At 43.8% G+C, this 17,890-nt stretch overlaps 1 protein-coding gene across 4 annotated transcripts in view; it reads left to right on the top strand.

Annotated features, from left to right (window-relative positions):
- MCC (MCC regulator of WNT signaling pathway) overlaps window positions 1–17,890 on the top strand; it is a 387,205-nt gene that overhangs the window by 279,655 nt on the left and 89,660 nt on the right. For all 4 annotated transcript variants that reach the window (XM_025866893.2, XM_073889303.1, XM_025866894.2 and 1 more), the window contains 2 exons: window positions 2,630–2,743; window positions 15,862–16,004. In XM_025866893.2, the coding sequence (XP_025722678.1) occupies window positions 2,630–2,743; window positions 15,862–16,004 (257 nt within the window). The remainder of the gene's footprint in view (window positions 1–2,629; window positions 2,744–15,861; window positions 16,005–17,890) is intronic.

Here is a 17,890-nt window from a genome sequence, read left to right as displayed (position 1 = left end):
ATATATTGAACAAAAAACTTTTTTAAAAAGTTACTCAAAATGTCCCCCCAGAAATTTGAAACCATCCAGAGGCCACCACTAAAATGTTAGGATGCTCTCTTTCTGATTTAGTTTTCTGTTACATTTTTATTTCTTCTGCAATCAGAGGGAAATATTTTCAGTAAAAATTTCATACAAAATTGAGAATTACTGTCACAACGTCATACAGTGGGGAAAGGGCAGTGGTGGCCTTGGTGCTAGTGCTGAGCTACCCATGGGAGCTTGAGTGAGCAAGTCAATCTCTGGGTTTCAGGTCCTACCTGCAAATGGGGAATGGGAGATGTCAAGTACCCAGGGCCCTTTCCCCACTCAAACAACTATGATTATGACCCACAAGAGAGTCTACAAAACTTATGTGGCCTCTGTGGTTTCTTAATTTGGAGTTCATGGAAAGGTTCCAGAATGCGTCATCACTATAACTAGATGGAATACATGCATAAACCCCCAAATCTTTACTCTTCTCTAGGAGAAGGGTCCATCGCCTGCATGGATTCTTAAGGGATTTGTGACCCAGGGAAGGTGAAGAACAACTGGTCTATTCTCATTTTGTGGACAGGCATCTTCCATCCAGGAAAGCGAAGAGATTTGCCCCAAATGCACATCCTATGCATCTTCTGGCAATCTGGAAGACCCAAAGGTGTTATCTGTTCCAAGCGGGGTCCTCTTCCTGGTAGGGATGATCCATCCTGGACCCTCTCTGCCATGTACTACTCTACGTGTTCCCTCATCTGGCCCAGTTTATGATGTTAACATGAAGTTTAGAGCTTCCTCTGTCAGCTTTGCCTTCCTAATTGTCCCCCAAGTCCTTCAGGTAGTCCTTCTCCCCAGAAGTAGGAGGGAGATATAGGAGAGAGGAAGCATATCTGAGCTTAGAGTTGGGATCTTAGTTTCTACTCCTATATTTCTTAAGGAACATTTCATCTCTATATGTATTTTATCCTTCCTGCCAGAGGAGAGGTGGTAAAGCCTCTCTCAAGACTTAACATAATGTCCAACAGACCACAATGTCTGACACTGAAGGAGAATCTGCAGATGGACAGTTCAGAGGCGGAGGCGGGTGGGTACCCAGCCGTCTAAGGAGGGAGTGAATTTGTGTCCCTCTCCGCCCTATTGGAAGCAGAACGGCCTCAAAAAGATTGTACAATGGGAACACTGTGGTATTTGTGCTGAGACTTCATCACACAAAACCTTGTGTCTGAAACCCAAAGTGACCTTTTCCGAGCAGTCCTACCCCTACATGAGAAGGCAAACACCGCCAGATTGCCTGACATTTCCGTTTTTAAATTTCAGGCATTCCTGATTTCAGATCGACTATTGATCTGTTGGTTGTAGCCCTGATGCAAGTAAGCGAATAGTCGCTGCTGTTATAGTCTAACATAAACAACTGCTTTGAAAGCCCAGACCCTGCCCTGTATCTCCTCCTTCCCCTCACACCCCAACAAGCCTACCGGCCCACATGGCATTTTCTAAACCTGCAATTAAAATCTTCAAAGTTGAACTGTGGACCGTCGTACCATGTCCATCTTTAAAGATCATGTTTATTTGCTCACTCCTTATTTTAACCCCTCTTGGCAGAAGCTACTAAAAACCTCTCAGGAGGGAGGGTCTGTTCTGATTCTAGTCACTCCCCCCAAATGTAGTGTGGCATTCGGCTAGGGAATGGTCTGCACTCCCCCTGGAGCTGACAGTGAAGACAGATGAGAAGCAGTGACTCAGAGGGCAAAGAAGGTTGAAGGGTGCTGCTCTCGGACCTCGGTGTTGAGCTCCACCCATTGGCCTGAAAAGCCACAAAAGGCACATGGCGTAGCTTTGGTGCCGCCGAAGCTCAGGGTTTAGGCTCGGAAGTTGAGCACGTTGAGATCCTGGAGGTGCAGGGTACCCCTTGTTAATGTGTTAAAGAACATTCCTTGTAGCTCCAGATAACCTGAGGGAGTTGGCTGGGGAAAGAGATCTGGAGGGATTCTTGGTGTGTCTTTTCCTAGCATCATTTATCAGAGTTCTGGTTCTGTTCCTGCGAGTCGGCCTGCTAGCCCAGAAGCAGCATCTGGGCAATCTAGTCTGTCTGGGGGACAATGAGGAAAGATGAGCTGGCAAGGAAATAAAGGACCAACTTTAAGGGGAGACCATCTGAAAAAAAAGAAAAATGAGCTCTCCCAGTTTTTCTTAATCCTAGGCCCCATGGTCTGTCTGTACACATAGCAGGATGGGTGATAGAATTGCCCTATCCAACTTTCATATGTGCCAAAGGTCAAAGCTGATGTGGTTCTCCTTCCTTGCTGCTCGGGTTGAGAATCCCACGGCCCCACACCTGCAATTAATCTCATCCTTGCTGAGTAACCGAGGGAAAGGCCTTAGAGTGGGGGGCTTTGCTCTCTATCCTGATGTGACCACCGAAATTAGGTCCTGCTGCCCACACGTGAGTTTTCTCCCTGTGACCACATAACCCGGCTTGCCTGTCCGACACCTGATTTAATAGCACCCCTTGGAGATGAGGCGTTTTGTTTTTTTATATGATCACACTAATTACAGGGAAGGAACGAGTTTCTGCCAAAGGATCTAACCTTGCGCTCCTTTCTTTCTGTTGCCACAGCTCCACTTGGCAGCCCTGGCATCACTCAAGGGAGATATAGTGGAACTTAATAAACGTCTGCAGCAAACGGAGCGGGAACGAGACCTTCTGGAAAAGAAATTAGCCAAGGCGCAGGTAAGGGATCTGGGGAGTTTTGTTTTTTTTTTTAACTCTTGTATTTTTTATTTTAAGATAAAACATAGATCGAGGAATTCCGGCCAATCAAGTTACGGGGTAATGAGCAAACATTCTCATAAGCACCGTCCAGGTCAGGAAATAGGACTTGCCAGCCATCCCAGAGGTCCCTCCTATGTCCCGTCCCCGTCGCACCCTCCCTCCCACCAAGGTGACCACCACCGTGACTCCTCTAGTCCTTTTTCCTGTCTCTTTACACTTTATCACTGAAGTTTAGATGTCCCTTGATAGTGGAGTTTAGTCTTGCTCATTGAAACACTTTGGGTTTCCTTTGAATCTCTTAATTTATAGGTTTTGCTTCCATTCTTTGTTTGCTTTTTAATTAATCTGTTAGAAACCTGCCATTTGACTTGTGGAGTTCCCTACAGTCTGGATGTTGCTGATTATACACTCACCGTACAGCTGACCACTTTCCTCCGTCCCCTTTAGTTCCTGTAAAATGGCAGGTGGACCACCCAGAGGCTCAGTCAATTCATGTCTGGCCCCTTTGGTAAGACTGTAGAGGGGATTTGTTGTTTTACCAGGAGGCACATAATGTCTGGTTGTCTCATTTTCTGTGATGTTAGCAGCTGTTGATACTCAGTGCCTATATTCATTGATTCACTGACTTATTAGGACTTACAAATGATGATATTGCCGTTGTACCATTTCTCATTAATTGGAATGCTTTTGTAGAGACCTCTCCCATCATCTGTGATTTGTTGAAACAGTGGTTCGTCAAGGAAAAGCAGAATTCTTCATCTATTAACATTTTTCAAGAAAATTACCTATGATCCTCTGAAATTGCCCAATAATTTTTTTGAACTATTATTATGAAATTACAGATTTAAATATATTTGGGGTTTCATTCCACTGTAACTATTTTCCTTACAGAAACTCGTATTATCTTTGGCCAAAGTGAACTTCTTCAGGTTGGCTTCTGAGTCTTTTGACATGAGCCCAGGAGTTAGTCCAGACTCAACTAGTATATTTTTTGCCCCAAATCTGGCAGTAACTGCTCTCTGAGTAACTCTTACTTCTCTCAGCAGAAAATAATATCTTAAGACCACAATCTGGGTGCCAAGAGTGCTTATGGCTTCTAGGTTGGTCATTTTTTTTCAGGCCTCTTTTATAGACGTAGCCAGGAAATTCTTTATTTCCTTATTTATCTACCTCTGCATGTACATATAATTTTTAAGATAAAATACCTTAGGAGTTCATACTAATAGACCCAATTTAAATTCAGACTACAGCAGACTTTTTACCTAGCTTCTTCTATATTTTATCTGTATTGCCTTTCTTTCACACAAAGAGTCGTGGTTCTTAATGCTACCGAGGATGATTGAATTAGAATATTCCATAATTACTTACTTGCTTCATTCCATATTATGAACAGCCTCAGAGTAATATTACTCCTGCCATAACAGATGCGGTTCCTGAGAAGAAGGTAATTTGTTGTTGTTGTTGCATTACGCTCTCTTCACTCCCCATTTTTTGCAGCTGTCTTATATCCACCTGCCTGACCATCTGGCCATTGCATCCTGCCCTCTCCCCTTCTCGTCCTCATTTAGGCTTCTATAAGTAACGATATAGTTAGTGTTCACCACAGTCCTTATGTCCGTGTTCCTCCGTTTATTTGTTCGTTTATTGCCTGGAGTGGATTTTCTAGTAGATTCCTCAGGGAGGACTCGGAATAATCTTCACCAGGTTCTTGCTCGTTATTAACAGTATGTCTGTTCTGTGCCCTTCGTACTTGAAAGACATTTCTGCTGGATAGAAAGCCCTTGGCCCCTCTTTACTTGAATACGTTTCCTTATTCTCTTTTGGCATAGAGTGTGGTCCCCAAAGTCTGATCATACAGCTTTCTTTGCCTCACAGGACGTTGACTCTAGATGTCCACGGCATGTTTTTTCTTTATTTCTTTTTTTTAAGTCTAGTAATTCTAGAGCAACTTTTTTTTTTTTTAAGTTTTTATTTTTAAGTAATTTCTACACCCAGCGTGGGGCTGAAACTCACAACCCCGAGATCAAGAATCGCACGCTCCTGAGCGTGGGCCTGAGCCGGCCAGGAGCCCCTCCTAGAGTAACTCTTAATCTTAGTCATTCTGGTTTGATAGTCTGAGGTTTGCTGGGTATTCTTTTGATTATCTCTTTTAATCTTTTAATTTCAGGGAAGTTGTAAAAAATTAATGTTTAATATTAGTTCTCTTGCTTTGATTTTCTTCTTCAAGGATGTTTATTCTTTGTATGTTAGATCTTTTTTTGCCTGTTTTCAGTATCTCACTACCCACATCTTGTCTCTCCTTTTTTACTTGATTTTCCTGTTGTTCATCTTCTGTTCCTTTCAGGGCATTATATGTTGGGTTTATTTCTTCTCGTGTGCCTTCTAGTTTAGTTTGTATTCCTGAAATGAGTTTTTATTTTATTTCTAGTTTCTTCCTGTGTTCTGTTACCGTATGAATTTTCTAATTCTGAATTATGTTTTTTCATGTCTTATGTCATTTTATCTCCAAAGTCTTTTAACTTATTTTGAAATAGTGGGCTTTGTTTGGGATTTTTGGGGGGAGGGATGTTCCATTTTGTGCTATGCTTTCATGGTATATAGGCATATATTCTCTTTTTTTCTTCCTTCTTATAGCTTTGCATGGAATTTGATGTCAGTACTTCTCCATTTTTCATTTTTATATGAAAAATAGTTGCCTTGAACTTTGAGGAGGCAGGGTTTAAGATGGCTTTATAAGTTCATAAAGCTTAGTCTTCTCTTGTTTTCACTTCGTCAAAAATATGGCAGCCTGCTTTCTGACACACCCTGGCTCTGTTCCCCTCACCTACTTCTATCTGGATCTATTTCTTCCTTTGTTTCTGTTACTCCATACTGTTCAATCCTGATCCCACTGTCAGCAGGTTTTCCTCCTGGAAGCAAGTCCTGGGGCCAATCTTGAGAGTTCCCAGGGACTAGCTGCTTTAGCTCTTTCAGATCTTACTGTGGGCCCCTTCCTCATTTACTCTCGGCTCAGGCAGAATCCCTCTTAGTGTTAGCCTCTCTTTTCCAGTGGGCCCTCCTCACTTTCCTGTATATACTGTTTTTTGTTTTTTTCTTTTTAAAGAAGAGGTGGAGGTAGATTTTTTTTTTTTTTAAAGATTTTATTTATCCATTTGACAGAGAGACAGCGAGAGCAGGAACACAAGCAGGGGGAGTGGGAGAGGGAGAAGCAGGCTTCCCGCGGAGCAGGGAGCCCGATGCGGGACTCGATCCCAGGACCCTGGGATCATGACCCTAGCCGAAGGCAGACGCTCAATGACTGAGCCACCCAGGTGCCCTATACTGACTGTTTATGTTGGGGTTTTCCAGTTCTCACGTCCACCAGCCTTGCTGCTTTCCACTGCTTCTGCCCATTCAGACACCCTTTCGGGCTTGTGGATGGTGTGTGTTTGTCCTTGTATTTTGCTGTTCAAGAGGATACCTTGTCTCCGAGCATTTGGTTCTGTTGAGTAAGGTGCTCTGTTTTTATGTGGGAATTCAGAGAGCTCTAAAAACCAGGCTGCCACAGTCCTTGGTCTAGATGACCTGTGGAAAGTTTTGAAAACTCATGTCTCATAATCGTAGATTGTTTGAGTAGGGAGGAGAGACCCTTTATACTTGAGATCATCTACTTCCACATTTGTCAGGCATCCCAGAGAGGTTAACTTGCTTACCCAATGTCAAATGAGTAGCTTAGCACCAGAGCCAAGACAAGGTCCCCAGTGTTCTTTCCTCATATAGGATGTTGTACTGACAAAAACTTTCAGTTTCTACTTGGATGAAAACTTACAATATTTTCCTTCTGATTATAAGAGTAATAAAAATGTGATAGGAAAAGCTGGAAAGATAACAATATGATGTTTCGGTAGTGAGGTCTGGTGTATTAAAACATTTTTAATGCCTTTTTTTGTTTTGTTTCGTAAGGGTTTTTTTTTTAAAAAAAAGATTTTATTTATGTATTTGAGAGAGAGAGAGAGAGCATGAGCAGGAAGGAGAGGGAGAAGGGAGAAGCCGGCTCCCCACTGAGCAGGGAGCCCAGTGCAGGGCTCGATCCCAGGACCCTGGGGTCATGACCTGAGCCGAAGGCAGATGCTTAACTGACTGAGCCACCCAGGTGCCCCTGTGGGACTATTTTTTAAGAGGAAAGAAATTGTGAAAGCTCTTAACTGGAAGCTGGCATGCACTGTAGTCTTGGATTTTTTTTAAAAATGACCAGGAGGGTATTTATTAAAATTTAAGCCTACAAGGACAGAGCAACTTATGCAGAGGATGGTAGAGGATAATAGAAAACTTTTCAACTTATGGTCAAGACATTCTTATGTAATAATTTTTGGTGGCCCTTTACATCATAGTGCCATTCATTGACCCTATCCTGTTTGCATTCTTACACTAAATATACTTAAAAATTGCTCTCTGTTCCTTTCAATGGAGATGTCTTTCCAGTGCAGATACTGGGACCCAGGAAAGAGAATAAAAAAAAAAAAAAAAAAAAAAGTCAGACTCACCAGTCTCATATCTTTTATAAAGATGAGATTTATGCAAGAAAAAACAAGAACAATGAAATGACAGTGCCATTGCTTCCTGTGTGAGTGATTCATGTTTGAGGCTTGACCAGATTGTGGAAGAGCAAGTTCATGCATAAATTTATGCTCTCTGGCTTTACTAAGTTTTACCAGCTCTCTAAATGTTACAGAGCTATGATTAAGCTAAAATGTAAATGGTGGCTGTATTCATCAGAAATAATCAAAAAGAGCTTCAACATCTGTTGAGTGATTCTTAATGGTGACACTGGAACTAGCTGAATAAAAGTTCATTATACATGGTCATAAGGTCAACCTGCAGTAGAGTTTTGAGAATAGTGATGGGAAGGGAAAAGCTGAGTAAAGGGAGACTAGATCAGCATGATGGGGAAGGTAAAGTGCTTCTGTGTTCATTTTCTCTTGCTGTGTAATAAGTTACCACAAAATTACTGGCTTAACACACGTTTATTAACTCATAGCTTCTGTGCATCAGGAGCTCAGGTATGGCGTACCTGGGTTCTCTTTATGTTTGCAGTCAAAGTGCTGGCCAGAGCTGAATGCTGATCTGAAGGCTCAACTCGGAAGAGTTCAGTCACCCACGTCCTTGGCAGAATTTATTTCTTTGTGGTTGTAGGATTGATGACAGTTGGCTTTTTCAAGGCCGTCAGTGCAGAGAAAGATTCCAGAATAAGTGTGCTAATAAGACAGAATCTTACCTAATGTCATGGGAGTGACATCCCATCACCTTTGTCACATTGTATTAGTTAGAAGCCAGTCACAGGTCTCACCCAGGCTCAATGAGAGGGTACCACACAAAGGAGATACAGGGATCACTGGGGGCATATTGGAGGCTGTTCATCACAGCTTCCTGGGGGATTTGATTAACAACACCACTGTTAGCGTATACAGTAGTGATAATCACACTTCTTTAGCTCTGTTTTGTGCCAGGCAGTGTGCCAAGCATTCTGTTTGCTCTATCTTCGGGAGTTCTCATAATGACCTCTGGTGCAGGTACTGTTAACGTTGCTGTTTTACAAGTGAAGAAATAAAGGTTTGAGGAATTTGAGTATCTTGCCTGAGATTATGTGGCTGTAAAGTACACCAAGAATTAGAATTTGAATCCAGGTTTTGTGGGAATCCACAACTATACTAATCCCGTATTATCTTTTTAGGCTGCCCAGGCTGCCCTTAGTATCCAGAGGGGTTCTCAAAGTGGGTGGGGCATGATGCACAGGTCCATTTGGTTTAAACTTCCCTACCATCCCCATCAAACAGGTGCACAGACACATGCATGCATTGGCACCAACATTAAGCAGACTTGTGGGGAACAGCCTTGTAGGAAACTGGCAGAGACTCCATATAGTACTGGTTCGATGCTTTCAGCATATTTGCTATTTATTGAGTACCAACAATTTTAAATTGCTGCATTTTTTAAGGGCTATAGAATGATATATCTCAAACAAGCTTATGAATCCTATGAATCCCTTTGAACTCAATCAGTAGTAATACAGAACACTTTCTATTTCTAAGCTCTCTATCTTTGGATAGCAAGTCTTCTGAATTTTCTACCTCTGGGCTTTTAGGAAGAAAACATAAATAGTTTTCATTAAATGTAATGGAGAGAGCACTTTCTTGGTGCTTTCTCATTGTATGAGATACTTAAAGGTACAGTTTGGATGTATTCTCTTTGTCAGGAATGTCCTCCATACCTTTTTACTTGTTTCTACTTTTCTTTGGTAAATTGCAAGTAATTTCTACTTTTCTTTGGTAAATTGCACTAGCTGTTTTGCTCATCAAGGGCATTTCCATTTTTGCTGGGCTTCTTTGTTTAGTTGGCCTGGTTCCTCCCATCTTCCCCATGGGAGAACCTGGGCAAGGACTTAGAATGAGGATGGTAATATTACTGAGACCAATCCAGTGTGGCCCTGAGAAAGTAGCGTGATTTCTTTGCATGTTTTAAAAGGGAGTGGTGCTGACCCCCTTCACCAGGATGGTTGAGAGGGTTAACAGATTAATGATGGCATTGCATTTTTCAAGAATGGAGTTCATAATGCTCTTAGGTTTGACAGCTGAGACTAATGTGAAGATTAAAGATCAGTGGCCTCTGTGGAGTAAGATAAAACCCAGTGAAGAACATTAACAAAACCATACCTTAGCATCACCACATTGCACAGGGTTTTTCCAGCAAGGGCTCAAGTTCTCAGACCAGTCTGTCTCAAGGCTGACTCATGGCTTTATCCCAGGATTGAACCAATAGCAGAGAGATTCTTGGTGGTTGGAATGATACCACTTGTGTTTATTAAACATTTTTGCATATAGGCAATTTCACCAAGTTATGTGGCTAGACATAGGTATTTATATAGATTTTAAAGTTGCTTCCTCATCATGATAGGAGAGCTGAAACCTAGGGAAAATGCTCAGAGTACATATTAAGTGCCAGATAAAATTCAGGAGAAAAACAAAATTTCATCATATCCGATCCCAATCGTTTTTTCTTTGCCTTTCATACTGACTGTTTATAGTTGTGGGAGAAACCCTAGTGATTCTGACCTCCAGAAATTCATGGCAGGCAAGAGGCTGCAACCACAGGCTTGCTTTCTTTGCTGTAATGTAGGATCAGTCAAAAACTGAATATAGGCTGGGAAGAGGGAGAGCCCTGGATGCAATTCCCTGTGCTAATAGGAAAAAAGTGGCAGCGTGTTGTTTGAGACAATTTCTTATTTTGTTCAGCTGATATTATGTGGGGTATTTCTGTATGGTGAGGAAAAGAAAATCATCCCTCACTTGTAAGTTTTGCTGGAAGAAGCTGCCATCCCTCCCTGTTAAGAAAGTTGTCGCTGAATAATTGACTTTGGCAGCTAAGGCTGGCTTGATGGGAACCAGAGGGACCTAGAATTCCCTGTCTTATAACCCCTTGTGTCTACTTTTCTATTTCCGTGCTCCGGGGGGTTGAGGAGAGAGTTGTCTGGGTTTCCTACCTTCATCTGATATTGGAAGGCATAATATTTGTATTTCCTGGAGTTCACCAGAGTTGGGTCGGGGGAGACCAAGAAGGATGACTCTGTTGTCCCTGGAGATCTTTAGGCAAGTGGTACGGGGACAAGCCCGCAGGTCAAGGGGCTGGGAGGGAGTAGGGGGAGAAGGTGGTGGCTACAGCAGTGTCTCCCCTTTGATGGAGTAAATACAGATCAGACCGTTTTTCAGAGGGTTCTGCTTGTTGCCTAGGATATAACAAATCAGTCACTTTACATTTTGTTTTCATCTGTAAAATGGTTGTATCATCAGAGCATGCAGTGATAAATAACCCTAAAGCCACCTCAGTGGCTTAACATAGCAAAGATTTATTTCTTGTTTCTTGCTAGGAGCACAGTAGGGCCGGCAGAAAACTGTCCTGTGTTGTCCTCAACCAGCCTCCTAAGCTGATGAGACTTCTTCTCTCTGGACCATTGCCAGAAGCCATGGCCAGGGAAGGGAATGTAGCAAATCCTGAAGGAGCTCTTAAAGGCTTCTAGGCATAAGTGTTATAAATTCACTTGTACCTCATTGGCTAAAATAAATCACATAGCCATATCTAGCTTCGACGGGGAGAGAAAGTATTATCCTGCCATGTGCGTGGATGGAGGTGAACCGGAGTCTTGACGAATACCCCTGTTGGCTACCAGGGGTGCTGATGCTTACAGGACACACACCCCACATGGTGGTCCTGGCAGAGCCCCGTGTACATGCTGGCGAGAAATGAACACCATTGGAAAAAGGGTTTTGTTAATGAATTATGAAAAATGGACATCTATCATTTTTTAATGTGTATAAAATACTTCAACTTGTAATTTAAAGATCAAAAAATGTATGCAAACATTAAGGAGTAATCATAGAAGCCATATTTCTTTTTCCTGTTTAGTTGTCATTGTTGTATGACCGTCTCTATTGAGGCTTTATGGGGATGCCTGCCCAGAGGTGACTCTTAGATGGAGGTGCGGTATCCAGCTTGAGCTCGCCTGTGCCCCTGTGAAACAGAATACCTGAAGCCACATGCCCTCCCAGGCAAAACAAGGCTCTCACCAGTCATGAAAATTCAGGGTGGTGAGAGGTGTGGGTCAGTCACGATAGTGGAATGTGCTCATAAAATCGGGCATGACTTGAACAGACCAGCCCTGCAGATGCGGGACTTGCCAGCACAGGAATGCACCGATCATGTGCAGAATGGCTTTGTCTGCCCTGGGCGCCGCCGCTCATCTTCCACTTTTCCTGCACTGAAGTGCCCTTTTCCTGGGGTTGGTCTTGGGCAGTTCAGCGGGAGCTGTTGAACAAGGGTGTTCTGTTGGGTTCCTCGGGCTCGCACAGGTGATGACTTGTTTTCTCCTGCCCCGTTGCTCCACTTCGCCCTGCCCCACAGTGTGGAGATAGGACTTCAACCTATCTTTGTCTGGTACGACCAGTGTGCGCAGAAAGGGTGAAGAGTGTTTATTTAATGTGATATCTCAAGGGGATGTTGATTTGTACAGGTGACCCTTGGGCAGTGTCTTCTCAGGCCATCCATTCCACCTTGAGGCTGGGCGTTTTTTTGTTTTGTTTTGTTTTAAAAGATTTTATTCATTTATTTGAAAGAGAGAGAGCGTGAGTGAGAGAGCAGCAGAGGGGAGGGAGAAGCAGACTCTCCACTGAGCAGGGAGCCCGATATGGGGCTGGAGACCGATATGGGGCTCGATCCCAGGACCCTGAGATCATGATCTGAGCTGAAGGCAGCCGTTTGACCAACTGAGCCACCCAGGTGCTGCGAGGCAGGGCATTTTGATACTTTCCAGTGTTCTCTTTTCACTGTGTAAAGAATCCCCAGGGTACCATTCTACCATCTCTCCTTCCCACACCCCCCATTTCTGTCCACGTTTATTATTCTCCTGCAGAGAATTCCACCTAGAAGCTGTGACTGCAGTTCCCTTCAGAGGACATGTCATAGTGACCCCACTGTGTGTCACTCAGCCCAGTATCTTAAATGTTATGGGAAATCAAGATATATCTATTATTTTTAGAAAGAATTAAATTATAGAGGCTTTCCACTATTTTAAGAAACCATACTTGTGGAAAAAATATAGGAACATAAACCAGATATCTTTGCCTTCAGCTAAGAATTTTTTTTCCTCCGATATATTCTTGTTGCTACTCCCAATTGAACCCCAAGTTCCAAATATACATTATGAGTCTTTTGTCTCCTTTTAGCTACAAGTGCTGTTCTGTCTGAATCATCAGGCTTCCTGTTGTCTCTTGTTCATACTCATACCCTCCAGGCAGACTTCCCAGTTACAGGCAGGGGCAAAGATGGTACAGTACCAGATAGCATGCTCTCGTTATCTGGGCATCAGCCATCTGCTGTCCCGGGCAACCTGGGCACCGCTCCTCTGCCCCCCCGCCCCCCCCCAGATCTTACCTGTTATGCAGCTCACAGCAGTCACCAGGGATGCCTGGAGTTGTCTTGGTGATTATCAGTAGATTGTGTGCCTTTTTCTTGCATGAATATTTTCACACCTTCATTTTTAAGTGAATTTTGCAGTTTCTGGTCTGCCTTGGTGGTGGTGGTGGGCTGTTGAAAGACTGTGAAGGAGGAACCGTAAGTGGGGAATTAGAGGAGAGTGAGAGGGACGTCTGGGTGGCTCAGTCAGGTAAACATCTGCCTTCTGCTTGGGTTGTGATCCCAGGACCGGCCCCGCATGGAGCCCTGTGTCTGGCTCCCAGCTCAGCAAGGAGTCTGCTTCTCCCTCTGCCCCTTCCCCTGCTGGTGCTTGTTCGCACGTGCACTCTTTCTCTCGCAAACAAATAAAAATCTTAAAAAAAAAAAAAAAGAAAGGAGGGGGCGCCTGGGTGGCTCAGTTGTTAAGCGTCTGCCTTCGGCTCAGGTCATGATCCCAGGGTCCTGGGATCGAGCCCCGCATCGGGCTCTCTGCTCCGCGGGAAGCCTGCTTCTCCCTCTCTCACTCCCCCTGCTTGTGTTCCCTCTCTCACTGTGTCTCTCTCTGTCAAAATAAATAAATAAAATCTTTAAAAAAAGAGAAAGGAGAGTGAGAGTTGTTGACTTTGTAAAGGGAAGCATTTCACAGTGATTTTTTTTCTTATTAAAGATTTACTTGTCAGGGAGAGAGAGAGAGTACAAGCAGGGGGAGTGGCAGGCAGAGCGAAAAGCAGGTTCTGTGCTGAGCAGGGAGCCCGATGTGGGGCTCCATGTGGGACTCAATCCCAGGACCCTGGGATCACAGCCGAAGTGGAAGGCAGACGCTTAACTGACTGAGCCACCCAGGCGCCCCATTTCACGGTGATTTGTAGTCCCAGAGAGCTGAATATGGAAAACCAAAGAGGAGGAGCCTGCAAGATGGCAGTGCAGTAGGAATCACGGCATAAACGAGATCCAGGTCAGGCTGGGCATTATCTTGTAATTATTATAAAATCTAAAACTGGTGGTCTTCACGAGAGTGCCAGCTACACTGACACATGTACATACTATACACACACACACAATTTGAAGGTGGGAATGAAGACTAATAACAAAAGCTCATAGATATTTTGCAGGGATGGAGAGAAACAGTATTCTGCTGTGAGTATGTTCCAGAAGAATATGAACCTTTTTCATTTATTGACACATAGTGTCTGTGACACACTGTCATTTTGTGGACTTCTGTTGTTCCTTGTAAAATATGATGGATTGTGGATGAAAAGGCATAACTTCATGGAAAGAGTATTTGTGGCCTGTTAGGGTTTTGATCTGTTCAGGAAAGCCTCCCTGTAGATGTGACTTTCACTCACCCTTGATCCTTGCCTCAGTTTCCACGTACTTCCCATGTGTTGGACCTTGAGTGGAGGTTATTTGATGCTGCAGGTTGTCCCTGAGAACAAAAGTTCGCATCACTATTTCTCTGAAAGCAGCTATCTCACAAAGGACTGCAATATAGCCTCCACAACCTTGTTGCCTCCAGTCTTGTTCCTGGAGCTCCGAGCAGCCCCCAGGAAGTTACCACGTTAATACTGATCAAGGTGGTTTGTAGGTGTGGTCTCTGCCTTGATTTATACCAACATATTTAGCAGACTTATTTCCTGCGTACTCATGTTTCAGTATGGCGTTGGGCTTAGTGTGTTGTGCTTATCCTTGAAGGCATTTGTCCCTGCCCAGCAGCTTCTGGGTTACGCCATGGGAAGCAACAGATTTAGGGAAGGAGGAGAACATTGGACGTGCTGGGTGAGAAGTCTTACCCTTGCCCGTCTGCCACCGGCCCTGAAAGTGCAAAGCTAGCAAGTACATATGGCTCTTGGCATTAGGAAAACCTCGCTGAAATGAAATTAAAATTCCTCAGCTGGACAGGAAATTAATCAGGGCTGAATGCAGTAGACAGGGACAGAAGCTAGAGTCCTTGTTCCATCGCTGATGAATGTTTTATTGTTATGCAAATGAGATTAAATGCACTGTGGCGTTGAGGGGGCAGAGAAGTGAAGGAGATGAACAGGTTCCTTAGGATTTAAACTCTAGCTACAAAAATGTTTTTATAGCATCTGCTGCCTCTTAGACCCTCAAATGCTGAGTAAGGGAAGCACCTCAGCTTTTTCTGTCATTGTTTCTGCAAAGCAGTCTTGTTGACAGTGTGATATATTGCAACTGATTCATTCCGTAACGCTACTAGATCGCCCACAGTGAAGCAAGCCACCGTTTGCCAGGTGTTAGGGCCAAATCATGAAAACACCTGGTTCTTGCCTTTCCAGAGTTCATAGTCAATGGGCTCAGTGAGTTGTGGAAACAAAGCATCACACATCACCTGGAAAACTCAGTTGCAGGATGTTTAAATTGAATCTGGTAGAAAAGGATATTGGAAAGAATGAAGTCTGTAGATAACCAGCCGGATAAGAAATGTTGTCATACCACTTAGGATTATTTGGTTGAAAAGTGGCTGAAACATACCCTGGCAATGTCAACAAAGAAGGGAATGAATTAAAAATAAAGAAATTCATTTTCATTAAAAAAATAAAAATTAAAAAAACAAAAAGGGAATGAATTGGTACAAGGAAAACTGAACAGCCATAAGGGAACGTGGGAGGGAAGCTCTGGGATATAGATGTCGGGAACTAAGGGACAATCTTTTCAGGCCCCTCAGTCAAGTGAGTGAACTCCATGCAATCTTAAGTCCGTTCACTCAAGATTCACCTTCCCAAAAGAAGGTGTCTGATGGATCCAGCTCCGGCACTTGCCTACTTCTTGGCGAGGGAAAAGCAAGAGACTTGGATAATGCCACAAAGATTGTGAGCAATGGCAGAGGGACTTTCCCCAAAGACAGAATGAATGCTACAAAGTCAAAGACTTTGTCCATGGGGGTGGCGGGGGTGGGTGCATTATAAAATTCAGCTGCTGTTGTGGCTTCTGGGATCCCTGGCCAATGTGCAGGCCTATGTGTATTGGGAGCATGCTCAACATTGAGGTTGTGGTGGTTTGAGACCATAAAATTGAGCATCACTCATCGATAGGTGCATCCACTCACTGGCACTTCTGTCTTGTTCTCTTGATCCCAGTGTGAGCAGTCCCACCTCATGAGAGAACATGAGGATGTCCAGGAGCGGACGACGCTTCGGTACGAGGAGCGCATCACGGAACTCCATAGCATCATTGCTGAGCTCAATAAGAAGATAGACCGTTTGCAAGGCACCACCATCAGGTAGAGAGCTCCCAGCCGCGGCTTTCTCTCTGCCCCTCTGGGCTCTAACCTGGCTCTTGGAGTTGAAGTCATCCCAATGAATAATAATGATGTTTTATTTGCAGCTAAGACTTTTACAGTTGATAACTACTTTCTCTTTACCTTGTTAACCATGCCCTTTCCCCTCCACTATTCTGTTCTCATCTTGATTGTCACGAGGGCTCCCCTGGAAAGTAGCCAGGGTGGGAGTTGTAATCCTCAGTTTACTGATAAGAGCATGGAATCAGAAATGGGTGAACTGATTGATTAGCGAGTTGTGAAGGGCGCCCCTCCATCTCCCTCCCAGGATCCCTACCACCTCTCGAATCCCCCAGGTCTGCTCTCGATGTGCAAACTGTGTGCCTCCCTTGGGAATTTTGAGAGATCTCTGAATGTGGCTTAGGACTAAGCAGTATGTCTGCTTCTAGATAATCTAACGTCTAGAGCTCACCTGAAGTTGATTTACCAACATTGATGTGGCCTCTTACAAACTCCTGGGGTAGGGAACAAGATTGGATACATCATTTTACTGGCAAAAAGGCTGGGGCTTAAAAATATTAGGGAATTACTTTGAAGTTCTAGTTAGCAGAGGATAGAGGTGGAGTTAAAACCCGCAGTCTCTCTGCTTTTACTTAATATTCTTTCCATGAAAGTGACTCTTGGGGGTCCTGCCTTCCTCATCAATCAGTTAACCCCTAAGGCTCCTGCATGCAGCCCTTAATTGGCGTATCTGCCCTGCTGTTCAGAGGAGGGGTTCTCTTTGAGTGACTTAGCCAAGGATAACTTTTATCTTCCTGCCTGTCCTCAGGGAACCGCCCTGAGGAAAGCAAATGGTTGTCACCTACCTTTATGGAGAAAGAGGGCTTTGTTCACTGAATGTTTGTCCAAGCCTCAATCAGGGCAGTTGTAGAGGTAACTACTTTAAACTCTCCCTCTAGAAGTCCCAGGTTAGAAGAAACTTCGGGTGCATTTTCTTCCAAGTCTGAGAGAGTAATGACAGGGTTATTTGATGAGGGAACTGATGGGCCTCTGGTTTTTTGGGCAAAATCATGGAAACTTTGCACTAAACTGGAGCCACACAGTAAATTCCATATTCCAATTTAGAATCTCAAGGCCTTGAAATTGTATCCTGGTCTTGAGAGTGATTGTAGGTTAGAAACGCATGAGCAGAGAAGAATTTTTCAGACCGAAGAAATGATTATAGCAGATTTAAAGGGGGCTGACAGAGTACATTGGCAAATTTGTAATTTCCATTAAAACATGTTGCACTTTTAAACACTTGAGAAGGTGAGGCAAATGGGCTCAGTGAGTTGTGGAAAAAAAGCATCACACATCACCTAGAAAACTCAGTTGCAGGATGTTTAAATTGAATGTAACGGCCAAACTGCTTCGTGTTAAAATACAGTGAACTTCTTGACCATAAACATTTATTGGTGCCTTTTATTTAAAGGAGATTGTGTCTGTGCAGATGTCATATTAAATTCTGCCAGTTTTCATTATGTAACTGAGCTGGCCCCTCCTTAAGGGGACTCCCTGCAGGCCATGCAGACATGTGGGCCAGGAAGACAAAGCTCTTCTGGTCCCCTGACCTCCTCGGCTAAGGCATGTCTCCTGCCCCCAGCACTCCAGGAAATTGGTTTGCCCTCAGGTCCTGAGATGCTTGCTAGACTGAGTGTGGTGGGAGCCAGACACCTTGGAGGAACTCCAACTGCCCTCGCAGATCCAGGGTGTAGAGAATAGATTGTCACATCAGTCAGGTACAATGCTGGTACTTACAGATTTTCTTGTCATTTTAGTTTGGGCCTGAGTTAGGAATTTACTGGAAGTGCTGCAAAATAATTGTAAGGAAATAGTTTATGTAAGCTATG

Source organism: Callorhinus ursinus, unplaced genomic scaffold (genome assembly GCF_003265705.2).
Source record: "Callorhinus ursinus isolate GAN/ISIS: 27379988/994484 unplaced genomic scaffold, GSC_fseal_2.0 scaffold3, whole genome shotgun sequence".
Lineage (NCBI taxonomy): Eukaryota > Metazoa > Chordata > Mammalia > Carnivora > Otariidae > Callorhinus > Callorhinus ursinus.
Note: the sequence above shows the minus strand (reverse complement) of the source record. Positions and strands in the feature narration are given on the sequence as shown.